General features: G+C 39.9%; 1 protein-coding gene across 3 annotated transcripts in view; it reads right to left on the reverse strand.

Annotated features, from left to right (window-relative positions):
• Window positions 1-3,648: 3,648 nt before the first annotated feature.
• Window positions 3,649-16,378, reverse strand: part of tbc1d9 (TBC1 domain family, member 9 (with GRAM domain)) — a 74,332-nt gene continuing 61,602 nt past the window's right edge. For 2 of the 3 annotated variants that reach the window (XM_078539201.1, XM_078539191.1), the window contains exons 16-21: window positions 13,723-13,963; window positions 12,814-12,879; window positions 10,974-11,063; window positions 5,309-5,386; window positions 5,005-5,111; window positions 3,649-4,906 (exon numbers count right to left, since the gene is read on the reverse strand). In XM_078539201.1, the coding sequence (XP_078395327.1) occupies window positions 4,211-4,906; window positions 5,005-5,111; window positions 5,309-5,386; window positions 10,974-11,063; window positions 12,814-12,879; window positions 13,723-13,963 (1,278 nt within the window). In that variant the 3' untranslated portion in view covers window positions 3,649-4,210. The remainder of the gene's footprint in view (window positions 4,907-5,004; window positions 5,112-5,308; window positions 5,387-10,973; window positions 11,064-12,813; window positions 12,880-13,722; window positions 13,964-16,378) is intronic. The other variant, XM_078539211.1, reaches the window with a different exon arrangement.

Consider the following 16,378-nt stretch of genomic DNA (forward strand, 5'->3'; position numbering starts at 1 on the left):
TAGGTGATAGCATTACATCAGAGTCAAAAAATTTTGTTGATTCATGTCTCATGGACAGCAATGAAGTGGGACCTTGCTTTGCAGTTTTGCTGACACATTTTCCAATAACCATGACTACAAGCTGGATTTTACCCTGCCCTGCCAACAGTTTTAAAGACAGGGGGCTCATTAAACCCAGTGGGTGTCCTGCTCCTGCCCCACCGCAATTATATCAGTGGCAGGGTTTGTGTCAGGCAGCATGCCTGCCAGGGGGCCAATAACTACCCAATTAAGAGGCTCAAATGTCCACTTAACTTGCCTGAAGTCCACACTAAATGCCCAGCCCAGCCTGGTTCCGAGTGGCCATTGGCCTCCCCATAGCTTCTCAAACCCCAGCCCCCCACACACCTCACCAGGGCCTGTCACTTGACACCCAGCGAAACACCCAAACATATACCCAAATCCCAATCCAACGTCACACACCTGTCCTGATGTGCTGGAGAACTGCTGGTAGCTCTCTGAGACAGGACTTCCTGATCCAGGAGGACAGAAACCCCACTTCAAGTCTATGAACAGCCAATTGCCCATTAAATGGATGATTTTAAGTTTGGCAGAGGGTCCAAATGGATGTGAAGTCAACCAACCCTGTAATGCATGAAGCCCGAGAGATTTCAGTCTCAAACCTGAGACCTGTGAAAAGAGCTATGTGGCTGGTGGGCAGAAGTGGGATTTCAGGTGGCAGTAGGCCACCATTGATGGACCAATTGAATGGTCCCACGCACTGGTTAGAAAGCAGGGACAGGGTGGCAGGGTTGGACATTTGTAAAGGGGCGAAAGCCTGAGACAAAGGACGACCAAGATTTCCTGTCAGGGCCTGGTGGAGCTCCTGCACCCCTCCGGCCTACAAGTAAACTAAAAAAATTTTAAAACTTTCCTTTCTGGACATTTTCAGGTCCTGGCTCCCAATCCAGCCAGATTTGACCCAGCAGAGAAGCCATGAGGTGACCAGATGACAGCAGGTGTTTTTGGCAGCTGCAATAGAAAACCTTCAGCAATTATCACCTGGTTTAAGCTAGACAAGGTAAAATTCTCCCAGTTTGGGGAGAATGGCAATGATAAAAGAAGCTCTGGTTAGAGATTCTAAGTTCAATAAGCTGTGGCCTCTCCTTTCATGTACAAATTTTACATCAACATGTTTAATTGTTGGAGTGCTAACAGTACTGATATGACTGTTCTATTCTACAAGTCAGTAATTTGGATTGCTTTTTTCAGTCGATGATGTGAAGCCTTACTGGGAGACAATGCAATGCAGTTACTTCAAAGTAAGCCTGTGATGCTTTTTATTTTAATTATTGTGTGCTTTTTTGCAGAGAAAATGGTTAGTTAGGTTGATGCTGGCATTGATCAGGGAAATTTAAATGCAGGTCCTGCCACCATTTTGACTTGCAGTGATGAAGACATTTCCTGACCAAGTTACTTAACAAGCCAATGCAAAACCATCTTTTATGCACTTTGGATGACAGGTTGGTGCTTCTGCTGCATTTTCAGTATACATTTGCAGATATTGCTCTGTTAGCATAATAGATCAAGTACAGAGGTGAGCATCAGGCAACATAACATTCTAAAGTATTGATTGCTGCTTACATTAGCACATAATTGATGCTACTTAATGGAGTTCTTTGGGTGGATGGAAGGGATGAAATTCAATACTGAATAGAAAAAATGGTCTAGTAATCATAATAATGTGCTATTTTAAAGCAGACCATATCACTAATTGTATGTGAATAGACTTGGAAGCAGCTCCAGGAAATACTGTATACTCTGTTCTCTTTTGCACAAAATTAACAGCGAGAAGAGGCTTCAAAATAATTCCAGCATGGAAAATTATAGGCCTGAAATGAGCCTAGACTTCCAGCTCATTTCCATTCAATGGTAAATCAATGGTACCTCAAAAACCAGTGAACCATGCATGACTGTAAACAAAGTGTTATTAACAGCCAATAGAGCCAATGCATAATGTTGATTTCAACTGCATTTTGGATTATAGTGTGCCTCAGAGGACAGCATAAAGGCCAACCAGTTTATTGGAAGAGATGGCGTAAAGGCTGCTGCACAGAGACAGAAGATTGTTTATGCAGGTAGAAGATTGTTTGTGCAGGTCTCTCCCAACTACTAGACATCACAGCAGTAACAAAGTAGTAATTTCAAAGTCAGTGCTGCAGCTCCAGGTTTATAATAAATAGTCTGTAAAGTTAAGGCATGACAAGGCAGCTCTGCCATGTGGAATGCCCATCCTGTAACATGTGGAGAGTCTTGAACGCTTTCTGTGGCTTAGATGGCCATGTGCAGGAGGTGTCACTAACTGCAGAAACTTGAGCTCTGGTTTTCGGAACTCAAGCGATGGCTGGAGTCATCATGGCGCATCCATGAGGCTGAGAACTATGTGGATAGCACGTTCAAGGAGGTGGTCACACCACAAGTTAAGACACTACAGGCAGAGTAATGGGTAACCACCTGGGAGAATCTGGCAGGTAGTGCAGGAGTCCCGTTAGTCCATTTCGCTCACTAACTGGTTTTGTTTTTGGATGCTGGTGAGGGTGATTGTTCCTCGGAGGAGCGCAGACAGAGTGAATTCTGTGGCACCAGGGGTGGCTCAGCAGCACAGAAAGAGAGGAGGAAGAGTGGAAGTGGTAGGGGATTCAATAATTAGGGGAATAACTCAGCACTTCTGTGGCCTTAGAAGTGACTGCTGGATGGTATTTTTTAAAAATTCATTTATGAGATGTGAGCATCGCTGGTTAGAGCAGCATTCATTGCCCATACCTGACCCGCTCGAGCGTGAAATGATGCGTGTTGACGTCAGGCGAGCATGCCGACTTAACACGCAGTCGTGCAATAGTTCAGTCAACGGGCGCACGTTGGGCTCAGCAGCACACCCGCCGACAATTAAAAGGCCTGTTAAGGCCATTAAATAATCAATTAAAGGTAAACTTTACCAGACTGATTCCTGGGATGGGGGATGTCCTAAGGAGAGGTTGAGGCGACTGGGTCTGTATTCTCTAGAGTTTAGAAGAATGAGAGGCGATCTCAATGAAACATACAAAATTTTTACAGGGCTCAATGAGGTAAATGCAGTAAGGATGATTCCCCTTGCTTGGTGGCGGGTAGTGTAGGACCAGGGAAGATAGTCTCAGAATAAGGGGTAGGCCATTTAGGACTGAGACGAGAAGGAGTTTCTTCACTCAGGAGGATGGCAAGCCTTTGGAATTCTTTATCTCAGGGGACTGTACAGACTCAGTCATCAAGTATGTTCAATTTGTTCCCTGGATTAAGCATTAACCAGGAAACACATTGTAGACAAAAATTATAGATGGAGAAAGGAAAACATAAATATACCCTGGGCCAAATAGAGGGGGAAACCACAAGTTATATACTGATCAGAGAGATGGGGGATCAATAAATGTGGAACATATAGGACCTAGAGAGAAAATGACACACATCGGGACAGAGGGAGAAAACTGCACACAATTATCCATTCTGTTGAAAGAAAAAGCACACTTGCAATGAAGAGTTAAACTAAAATCTTTCTATGATTAAACGAAAATCTAATTGCTTTTAGGCATCTGATGAGAACAAAGCATCAACAAATTAACCATCCCTACACAGTGCTTTTACTCTGTTTTAATTTTATTCTATACATTGTGCCTTTCATTTTGAAGGTCAAGCCAATATCCCTAAGAATCCTTTCAAAAAAGAGGGAAAAATCCAATTTAAAAACAGCAACTTCGGTTCTGAAACAAAACTTAGAAGTTGTATTAGTACTGTGTCTAGTATAAAAATGAAATTTCCAGGAATGGTTTCAGTAACAAAGAGACACTGATAAACATATAAAGTTACAAGGAATCACTGGTTACAAATGATTAATAAACAAACATAATAATTGAACTGGTTTATAAAGCAGCATGGAATCAAAGTGCAGATACTCCAGTTTTCTAGAGAGTATGTTTTAAATTAAATCTTAAGTTCAACAATATACAATGAAACATGGGGTTAAGAGAGGATAATTCACCTAAATATTACTTATAATTTACAATACAAGGAGATACAGTACATTGGACATTTTTTTCTGAAACTACTGTACACTTAGTTGACTAAACATTATATTGGTCTATATGGTAGGTTTATAAGAGATCACTTCATGTAATCTGTTGACTAAACAGCAGCAACTTCCTCATCCCGAGATTGTAGAGATCTCATAGTCATTTGCTGAGGTGATTGGTTTTCCCATCATTCTGATATTCTTAGCATTTGTAATCCTGGGCATCACTACCCCAGTTTTCTCAAAGTATCTCACCAAAGCGTTCTCAGTTAGAAAGGAGGCCAAAAACTGCTCAAAGGTGATAGCCCAATCTTTGTCTGTGCTACTACTCCTGGTAAGAGGGGTCTCATTGTTATTACGCACAAGCACTGTATCCTCTGTGATGTCCTCACACTGTAGCTTATCATCATCATTAGAGCCAGCACTCAGAACTGAGTATGAGGACATGGAAGTATCATCTTTAGTTTCATCATCTGAAATCAACATTGCTGAAGACACCCCATTGTCTTTTGGTGAACTGTCATCCAGTTTAATATCCTGTAGCTCACTGGAAGATAGTTTTTCATCATTCATTCCATCAGGGATCGAACAGAAAGAATCCCCCTGTCCGTAATGCAATGGTTGGTTTTCCTTTTTTGGATGCTCTCTACTGTTATTGTCATGACTTCTGCCTGGTTCCTGTATTGCCTGACTAACAAACTGTTTTCCTACTTCACCAATCTCCAAAAGTAAACTGGTTACAGCTGCAGTGGAATGGTACAATTCTTGCTCATTCGCATCTTCACTGAACATATTGTACAGAGTTCTGCATAGTTCAATAAATTGCTCCTGCAAAGAATTAGGAATAAACATGCCTTTATCATCAGTAATTTAGAAAATACTGACATGTTAGTTACTGGTTTTGATATCAAAGGACTGATACCTACTTGATTCAGTTTAGGTAGATCTTTGATACTCTCCAACTTAGGCTCCCTTTCTTGTGCCCACATCCTGATGTAATGTCGATAATCATGTGGGTTTGGTCGCTTCTCAACTGCAATAGAGTAAAATCCAAGTTGACAAAATGTATGGCTATAAAATTATTTTAAAAAGTTCACGACAATAGCTTAATTAAATTAATCAATATCCTTGTGCAAATTATATTTAAAAGCATATTAATACCTCACTTTTAAAATGATTTAAACTTTTTGAAATCAGCTTGTGAAACATTAGGTTTTATAATCTGTCTACCTTTCTCATTCCTCAGGTTTACAGTGACAAAGCCATCTTCTGTTTCATGTTTTGCTCTCGACTCAACATCTGTAACAACTAAGAATAAATAAAGTATTTGTTACCAATTCAGTTAATCAGATGTGGTCAAAACTGCTATTTTGGGCCGAATCTTAACAGCATGTTAACGACTCACACCATTAGCAGTGTGCAAGTTTTAAAATATTTTATTTTTCCCTTTCTCCCTTTTTTCTCACCCTCTCTCTTAAACCAGTCTTTTTTCCCCTCTCCTCATTTCTCTTTTCGTGCCTGACTTGCTTCCACCATAAGTGCCAGACTGTCGTCTCTTTGCCATTCTCAGCTTGCACTTCCAGCAAGTACAGCACAAGTTTTTGAGCTGAAGCGTACAAGAGAATGTCCACCTAATGGTATAAGCTGCAAGATTCCCTGCTCCAGCAAACTTTGGTCCATTATGTTCTACAAAGTTCCACTGTCAAATTATAAATTTGAACACCATATACTCCATAAAGCAATTCTAACCTTTTTATAAACTTCTGCTCTCTAGCAGAACCAACAGCTCTCATACATCTTTGGTTACCACAATGGAGTTGTCAATATTAACTTTCAATTTCTGCAATTCTTCCAGTCACAAAACCAACACCCAGGGTAGAAATAATATTGCAAATCCTTTAAAATTTATTAAGTGCAAGTTACAAAGAACCTTCATTTTATAAAGGCTTAGTCTGCCCAATTTCTCCTCAGAGGAAAATCCCCTAATCCATGGAATATGTCTAGTGAACCTGAGTTGCACTCTCTCTCTAAAGCAAGTATATCCTTCCTTCAGTAAGGAGACCAAAGATGTAAACAGGGCTCACCAAAGCTCTGTATAATTGCAGCGAGACTTCTTTGCTCTTATACTCCATTGCTCTGTAATAGCATTTGTTTTGGTAATTGCTTGTTGTTCCTGCATGCTAACTTTCTGTGATTTGTCCAGGTCCCTCTGACTACCAACATTTCCCAGTCTTTCACCTTATTAAAAAATATTCTGTTTTGATATTTTTCCTACCAAAGTGAATAACTTTGCATTCCCAACATTATACTCCATCTGCCACCTTCTTTTTCACTCACTTAACCTACCCATATCCCTTTACAAATGCTTTGTGTCCTCCTCACAACTTATTTTCCCAGCTAACTTTGTACCATCAGCTAACATAGATGCATTGATTCAGTCCCTGTAAGCCATTGACAAAGACTGCAAATAGCTGAAATCCAAGCACTCATCCTTGTGGCACCCCACTAATAACAGATTGCCAACATGAAAATGACTTGTTTATTACAACTGTTTTCTTTTTGTTAACCAATCCTCTATCCATGCTAAAGTATTACCCCCACACTGTGAGTGTTATGTTATGCAACAATCTTTCGTGTGGCACCATAGTGAATGCCTTTTGAAAATCCAAATATACTTCCCATTCATCTACCCTGCTAGTTACATCCTCAAAAAAACTCAGATTTGCAATTTTCCCTTCATAAAATCAGGCTGACCCTGCTTAATCATATTTTTATTTTCTAAGTGCCATGTTACCATGTCCCTTAGTGGATTTCAGTGTTTTCGTGCCGACTGACTTATAGTTTCCTGGTTCCTTTCTCTCTCCTTCCTGGAATAGTGGGGTTACATTTGCTATTGTCCAATTCATTGGGACTGTGCCCACAGAGAACATTCAATTGGGAATTTTGGAAGATCACAACTTGTGCATCGACCATCTCTGCAGCCATCTCTTTTAGAACCTTAGGATATAGGCCATCAGGTTAATGGAAGTTGTCAGTTTTCAATTCCAATATTTTCTCCAGTACATTTTACTAGCTAAGATTAATTATTTCAAGTTCCTCATTCTTATTAGAGCCTTGGTTCCCCACTATCTCCAATCTGCTTATCATGTCTTCTACTGTGAAGATAGATTAAAAATATTTATCATCTCTGCCACTTCGCTATTCCCCATTATAATTTCTCCTTGGTCAGTATATAAAGGGACCCCACATTTATCTTCACTATTTTTACATTCTTATAGAAGCTTTTACATCCTGTTTTTGTATTTCTGGCTAGTTTACTCTCCTAGCCTACTTTCTCCCTCTCAGTTTTTTGGCCATCCTTTGCCTGTATCTAAAACTCTCCCAATCCTCAGATTTACTACTCTTCTTGGCAATATTAGAAGCCTCTTTTTTAAAATCTAATATTATCCTTACCCTCTTTAGTTAGCCATGGATGGATCTCTTTTCCCATGAAGTTTTTATTTTTCAATGGAATGTAGATTCATTTAAAGAAATATTTTACAATTTTCACTGTTTGCCAAAGCTCATCTACCGTAATACCTTTTAATCTAGTTTCCAAATCTACCTTAGTCAACATGCCCCTGAAACCTATGTAATTGGCTTGATTTAAGCTCAATACTCTAACTTAGTACTTATTAAAAATCACTCTCCAACTTAATGGGCAGAATCTTCCGCTCGGCGAGTGGGGCGGGGCCCGCTCGCCGAGGTGTAAAATGATGCGGGGTGACGTTGGGCATGCATCCCGATGTCACCGCGCGTCATTTAGATTTTCAGTTTGGCAGGTGGCTGCGCACCCGCCGAACTGTCAAAGACCTATTAAGGCCTGTTAAGAAGCAATTAAGGCAATCAGCTGAGCTGCCCATCCAATCTTAAGGTTGGTAGGCAGGCGAAGAGCCCAGGTGGCCGTTGTATTTTTCATGGAACCTCATCCACGGGCGGGATGAGGTTTCATGAATTATTTAAAATTTTCAGAAAAATTATTAAAATTAATGCACATGTCCCAGCTCATGTGACAGTTTCACATGAGGGGGCATGTCATAAAATTTTTTTCAACACTTTATTAACCTGTTTAAAACTTAAAACGAAAAAGCGCACTCCTGACTCAGGCAACTTCCAGGTGCGTGTCATGCTGGGCGGGCCTAATATGGCGGCGCCCAGCCAATCGGGGGCGCCAATCGGCTGTGCACCCACTCATGCCTGCCCCCGCACAACACCCCTGACGGGGAGAAAATTCTCCCCAATATGAATTTCTATCATGCTATGATTGCAATCAGAGGATCCCTTACTGTGAGGTTACTAATTAAACCCCTCTCATTACACAAAGAGAGATCTAAAATATCCCTACTTTGGTTCCACAATATATTGTCCTAGGAAACTGACTCAAATATATTCCATGGAATTATCCTTCAAACTACTTTATCCAATTTGATTTGCCTAGTCTACACTGCCTTTGTTACACTCTGCTGATCTTATCTTGCTCTTCTTTCTTGATTAATACTCTGAAGACACCTATAAACTACTCCCACCATCATTTTCTGATCCTTGTTATTTCTTAAATCCATCTTTACTACTACTACTTCTTGCTCTTCTGAGCCAAGATCCTCCTCCCTACTCTCCTTATCTCATCTTTCATTATCAGAACTGCTCCACCTCAACCCACACCCCCAACCACCTCCCTTTCAATTTTCCTCTGTCTTTTTGAAACATCATGTATGTTGGAATATTTAGTTCTCAACCTCAGTCACCATGCAATCACATCTCTGTAATGAGCTATTAGATCAAACCCATTTATCTCTATCTGTGCCATGAATATGTCTATCATGTTCTGTATGCTTTGGGCATTCAGATAATGCACCTATAAACTTTAACTTTTTACCATTCTTCCCTGATTTGACTTTATTTCACTAATGCACTGTTTAAACTTTCTGTCTCTTCCTGGCACACTGCGCTTATCTTTACCCGAATTGCCATACTGCCCTATGGCCTTGATTTAAACTAAATTGAAAATTACTCCCCCCCCCCACCCCCCCCCGACCTAAGAAAATCACCCTGCATCCTAACTACAATGGTATTGCTGACAATAAATTGGACATCATGCTGTTTTCCCGTCCTTGAACCCTCCTCTTATCTTTTTTAGTTTAAAATCTTATCTACACATGATTTGCTAGGACACTGGTTCCAGCCCGTTTTAACTGGCCCTCATCCCAATGGAACACAGAGCTGATGTTGGGAGGACGTTTTCATTGGTTGCGGAGTCCAGAATAGTGGTCAGGGTCTCAGAATAAGGGGCCAGCCATTTAGGACTGAGATGAGAAATATCTTTCCTCAAAGGACTGTGAATCTTTGGAATTCTCCACCCCAGACAGCTGGGAATGCTCAGTTTATGAATATATTCATGACAGAAATTGACAGGGTTTTGAAAGCTAAGTGAATTATTGAATATGGAGATTATGCAGGTAGGTGGAGCTTTACTGAAAAATCTCATGTGGTATAAATGGAAGAAATCCTGTCTGGTGCCATGCCAATCTATCAGCTTGATTACTGTTTTGGCAACAGGTTTCTAAATCCGTTACAAACTTTGTAAACTCAGTCAGAAATCAACACATTCCATTCACAAATTTTGACCAGTGTTAACAAAAACAGAAAATGCTGGAAATGCTCAGCAGGTCTGGCAGCATCTGTAAAGAGAGAAAAAAGGTCAACATTTCAGGTCTGTGACCTTTCGTTAGACCAAAGCATTAACTATTTATTTCTCACTTCACAGGTTCCGCCAAATCTGAGTAATTCCAACATTTTCTATTTTTATTTCAGATTTCCAGAATCCACAGTACTTTGCACAAAACCAGAGTTTTTGTTTCAGTGTTAGTAGGCTGTGAGAAAAATTACTGCACCCCCCACCCCCAGCCACCTAAGAAAATCATCCTGGATCCTAACTACAATGGTATTGCTGACAATAAGTTGGACATCATGCTGTTTTGTAATCATACGAGAATTAAACCAATGTAAAAAATGTATTATTTTGCTGCTAAGACTACAAACTCTAATTACTGTAAATTTACACAAACCAGGTATGTTAGGGTTCAGTTGAAAAAAGGTTCCAAACCCAAAACATTAGCTTCTCTGTTCTCTTCACATGTGGTGTCTATGATTTGCTTTTACTTTTAGTTTATTTGGTTAACTTCACAGCTGTGCTCAACAGAAATGGGATTAAAGCAGTATTATGTACTTATTTTAAAAAATAGGGTTTGGCTATAATTCAGTTAACTACTTCAGTCTCTCATTCCATGAAGTTGGGCTACAGACTTGAAGCTCCCTCAAACATATTTATATTTATTGAGGGGCTTTAAAAATTCCAAAAAACTGCAACCGATGCATTTTTCCCTTTGATTCTTGCACATTGTCCCTGGCCCATTCTGGATGGGTGATAATTGATTGCAGAGTTCTGTTTCAGCAACAAGGTGTGTTAGGTAACTCTAATAGAGCCCCATCCTACCCAGTATCACAAAGTAGGCAAAATTCTTGGAGGATATCTGTCAGAGTGTATGCTCCTCAGAGCGCATCTGGAACTGAGGTGTGTGGAATTTCTTCCCAAGTGCAACCTTCATCTGTGTTTTATCCACCAGCTTTTTCTGTCACATTGTCCAAACCACAAAGCCAAGCCTTCAGGAGCATGCTGCTCACATCTATTAGATAATAAGGCTCAATCCCACAAGGCTCCCCTTTTTGCAGTCCTGTTTGTATAACATTTCTGATGTAACCGGGTCAATGTGGCCCATAATATGCAATCTCTCGTCTTGATTCATAAACCTTACAAATATTTAGATAAAAATTAATACAAAATAAGCATAAAACTTACCGTGTACAGTTTCAGGTGTTATATCTTCAAAAAAGTATTGTGTAGCTTCAAACGCAGAATCAGGGTCCTCTTGTTCATTAAAAAATGGTTCTAAGGACATTAATGAATAAACAGAAAAATCATTTATGTTTGTTCTCAAAAAGACTTAAAAGGAACCTTTTGAATCTAGAAGTTCCCTTTGTAACCAGTAGAATGCTGATAGCCCTCTGATTTATGGTTTGACCTAACTGAAACCTTTAGGTTTCCTGAAAAATTTAGGTTACGTTATAAAATCTTAAAAAGCAATAGGGCTGTTTGTGTTGGAAAATGGGGTTATAATGACAGAGTAATGGGGGTGGAATTCAGTCTCATTCCGTACTGATTATGGGAGCCAATTTTCCTGTATGGAGACACCGAAAGGTTGGTGCACAGATTCCCTATTTATTGCAAGTAGAATTTCCTTTCATATTTACAAGGGGGCAGGTAAAGTGCTAAACCATTTTCTGGCTGTCACCAAGTTCCCAACATGTCCATGAAAACCTATTAGGAAGAAGGCCTCAAATTGTCTTTTAGCATATTTTTCATGTAAATATTTTTGTTTATTTTCTTTTTAATTTACTGACGGCATTTCAGCTTCCAAGAGCTTTTATGCAGATGTCATTTTTCTCCGAAACTTCACTTATCAGGATTAGAGTTTGCATCAAGAGTTGTTCATGCCGATATATTGAGAGGAACAGGAAGAGCTTTGGAGGCATACCAAGCAGGTTAAGTGTCATCCTGCTGGCAACCACACTACTGCATCTGCAGTGTGGGGCAACAAATCTCACTTTGGGGTAGACATGTTCGAGGGCCCTTTTCCAAAAGGAAACTATGCCAGTAGATTCCTGATGTCAAAACAATGACATATGAATGCTGAACTAGCCTTTGTGCTCGACTGTTCGAGAAGCACCTAAGTGATACCAAGTTATGTGTTACATGGTACTGTGTAAAAGGAGCCATGCCGGGATGATCAATAGCTGGCACTGTATTTGGCTCGACCTACTGAGATGCTCCCAGCCATTTCTGTAGCCCAAGAAACCTATGAATGAATGCAGAAACTTGGGTTAGCAGAGGTGCTGATATCAAGCTGCCTCACCTGCTATGAGGATGCTTGTGCCTACCATGCAGGATAGTTATTGCACACGCAAAGGCAATAAGGGTCAGTTCTGACCCGAAAGTTGGCTGAACCTGCTTGGAGCATGCTGTAGTGCTGACCTATGGAATGGTGCTTTGCAGTTGCACAGAGGGGCTTTCTTTACATGCATTTCATGAGGCACTAGCTGATGGACATTAGCGGCCACAGAAGAGGGCAAGTGCCATTTTGCACTGTCACTTGTCTACAGATTCATGTCTGAAATTCTGATTCAAAGTGAAAATTCAGTGATAACGGAAGATAGGATAGGTAAAATATAAAATGGCCATAATATTAATATACACAAACCCGATATGCAAATTAAAGTTTTTGCGACTGTAATTTAAAATTTTCTTCCTCACTGAAGTTTCCTGCCTTGTAGGATGCACCCTAATTTTACAGTAATTTTTTCTTCTCCATGGAGACTATGGAAAGTCTGCAAATTCAGGTGACATCAGATAAAAGACCAGTCAGTAATCATTTCCTTATGGAGCATAGCACATTAACATTTTATGCACACAGCAGTAAAATATGAACAATTTTAGAACAACTTTATTTACTTACCCCAACGAGGGAAAATTATTTTAATACTAATATGTTTTTTAAAAAATGAATGCTTTCTACTCAAACTGTATTCAAGTAACTACCTCAAAGGAACATGATTCCAAAACAAGTAATTAGGTTTCTTACCAGGAAGTACATGTATTTTATACAGCAGTTTCAATTTTTCTACAAGATCTGCATGGCACATTGTACCTATGAAAACAAATTACAGAACCTGATTAAAAGGTCTGAAAAGATTATCTACTTTTTAAAAAAATAAACACAATCACTGTCCAGCTCAGTTTTTGGATTTTCCCCATTCTGATTTGAGATCTTTTTGTAGTTATAAACCATTACAATAAAAATATTTATTTTAAGAAACACAGGTCTTTAAAAGACTATGGTTAAATGAAAACAACGAATGATGTACCATTAGTACTAACCATGTGAAGTTTATTATTTTCAAGAACGTAAGTTAATTTCCATTGAATCATTGAAAGGAATTAATTTGGATCAAACACAAGAGTAACAACAGGTGTAATAATTGACCTTGGGAGCACTGGATAACTCTATTTGGCAAAACGAGACATGAAAGTCATAATAAGTGGTTTGTGTGTGTTTAGAAAAACTTTAGTGCATTTCAACTGGACTGCAGTGAGATGTTATTCCCAGCTCTATGCCAATAGGAGAGCAGGTAAATGAAACTGATTAACTATCAGATTTGCTCACCATGACAAGTCCATAGCATTTCTCGGCATCAAGCTCACTTGGACTAACCTCCCTCAAACCTATGTTCTATCACACTGTATACTGTAGGTATATATTAATTTATTGTCTTGATTATTTAAATTGTTAATATGAAAATATCACCAGAATCCTCTGTTGTTCTCATTTCTTTTTCAAATTGTTAGATCAAATGATTTGAATGCTCAGCTAGCAGATATGCTATACAAAATAACTTTTCCATTTGCCTATTAAAAAGAGTAGGCACAATGTACCAAAGATAAGCAATATAAGTCTTACAAAATTGTGAATTGTAAATAAATTTTTACTTACTTAATCCTGTGACAAATTCTTTGAAGTTTATCAAAGAGTCTCCATTCTCATCTAGTAGACGGAATAAGCGTGCAGCTAGTATATCTGAATGTGCACCACATGACCAGGGAAAAAGAAGTGCAAACAATCCTTTGAATTGTTCAAAGTCAATACGATACTGTTCAAGATAAGGCAGACTAGGGTCATGGCGTTCTGTAGCATTACTGTTTCCACCCCAGTAACAACTGGTGAGATGTTCAGCCTAAGTATGACAAAATACAAAAGATCAGCATGTTAACAATTTTCAAGTGCTGAATATTAAAGAAGTGAAGCAGTATTTATATTGCATTATGACAACTATTCAAAATAACCCCAAAGAACATGTTTAACAAGGCAAATTTTAGTAGTTAACACAAAAGTGAAGTACCATAGAAAAAGCTGGAAATATGCAGCAGGTCTGGCAGCATCTGCAGAAAGAGCAGAGCTAACATTTTAGGTCAACAATCCTTCGTCCAAACTAATGAAAGGTCATCGAGCTAAAATGTTAACTCTTTTTATCTCTCCATAGACGCTGTCAGGCCTGCTGCATATTTCCAGCATTGTCAGTTTTTATTTCAAATTTGAAAGGCTGTGTAGGTTATATTTGTCAAAAGATCTGTAGTTAGTTTAAGAAAGATGGCCAACTGCAAATTTCAGAGTTTACTGTTTAGGCATTAAAGTGGAAATGATAAATACATTAAAAATATGCAAATACGGCCTTCATTGGTCTACTCAGGTACTGTCACTTACTTCTTCAAGTCTGCCATATCATCCCAGTCCTCAAATAAAATAAAATCCTCCCTCCTTGCAAGCTAATACCCCATCTCCAATCTCCCTTTCTTCTCCAATGTTGCCTCCTAAATTTGTGCCCATCTTTCTTGGAACTCAATGTTTCAATCCCTCCAATCAGGATTCCCTGTTATAGTACCAAAACAGTTCTCTTCACAGTCATAAATGATATCCCATGTGACCGCGACAAATAAATAAACTCTTTTCTCATCCTTTTTGGCCAGGTTGCCGTCTTTTCCATGGATGATCACATCATCCTCCTCCTCCTCCTCCCACACCTCTCCACAGACACCTATTTGAGTAGAACTGCACTCATCAGCTTGCATTCTCCAAGACTCTACTGCTTGTGCCTTACACCAAGTCCCATTCACCCATCAGTCTTGTGCTTGCTGACCTATACTCGTTCCTGGTTAAGCAATACCTCAATTTCAAAACTCCTATCCTGGTTTTCAAATCCCATATGTCCTCACCCCTCCCTATCTCTGCAACCTTCTCCAGCTCTACAGCCCTCCAAGATCTCTGCACTCATCGAATCGTGGCCTCTTGAGCATCCCTGATTTTAACTGCTCCACCACTGGTAGATGTGCCTTCAGCTGCTAAGGAACTAAGCTCTGGGAATTTCTTTTGGCCTCTCTTTTCTCCTTTAAGACACTTCTTTAAACTGTCAGGAAGATATAATAATTCTCTTAATGTTATTGGAATTTATTGTAAAATAGTGGTATTGTGTCTGTATGTGTGTGTGTTGTGAGGCTTAATTAGATTAAAGGCAACTGGTCTAAGGGATTTGATGTAAACATGGTAAACATGGGGGATGTTTAGAATATAAGGTGTAAAAAGTCATTTGCATTTTTAAATAAACCAGACTAGATTGTTTTCAAAAGAGGGAGTGAAATATTACACCTAGCCAGATGAAGTTTAGAAACAGTGGCCGGGATTTTCTGGCCCTGTCGTGGGCGAGGTGGTGCCCCAGCCAGAAGTCCATTGATTTGCAGCAGGCCCAGAAGATCCCGGCAACAGGCGGGTGCAGAAAATCCCACCCAGTGTGTTTATTTTTCCCCTAAGATTGCTGCTAAAATTAGTACTATAATAAATTCTCATGATCAGGAAGGTAAAGTCCAAAGACATAGGCCTGAATTTTCCCGTCGGCGATTTGGGGGCCTCCGACATCATCCCGGTACGTTTAAATCTTTAGGAAGGCGGGCGGACAGCGAAATTAGCTGTCCGCCCGCCAACCTATTAATAACCAATTGAGGCCATTGACAGGATAATTAAGATAATTAAAGACCCTGCCCGTCCAACCTTAAGGTTGGTGGGCTGGCCAGGAGCCCCAGCGGGCTTCTGAAAAAACATGAAACCTCATCAACTGGCGGGATGAGGTTTCATGTCCGTTTTTAAAAACTTTAATAAAGTTTCTGTGCTTCTTATTAACACGTCTCATCTCGTGTGACATTGTCACATGAGGGGGACATGTTAATAATTTTTTATTTTATATTTTTGAAGTTTTTTAGGCTGTCAGTAATCTCCCTGAGACAGCTCTTGGGAGATGTGCGCTCTTTCGCACGCATGTGCGAAAGAACCCACTTTGACAGTTGGGGAATCCCTCCCCCCCCCGCACAGGAAGCGCACTTCCCGTCGGGCAGCCCGCTGAGTGGGCGTTAATTGGCCCGCCCACTCAAAATGGCGGTGGGCCCCGTTTTGGTGACCGAAATTTTGTAAACCTCGGGCAAAATTCTGCCCATAGTGAAACAATGGGAATTTGCATTCATATGTATAACGGAGCGAAGGCTGTGTGTAAGGGTAGGCATTTTTAAGATCTGAAAAGCCTTCAGCACCTATGCCTCAAGCTGCT

Source organism: Cetorhinus maximus, chromosome 1 (assembly GCF_964194155.1).
Source record: "Cetorhinus maximus chromosome 1, sCetMax3.hap1.1, whole genome shotgun sequence".
Lineage (NCBI taxonomy): Eukaryota > Metazoa > Chordata > Chondrichthyes > Lamniformes > Cetorhinidae > Cetorhinus > Cetorhinus maximus.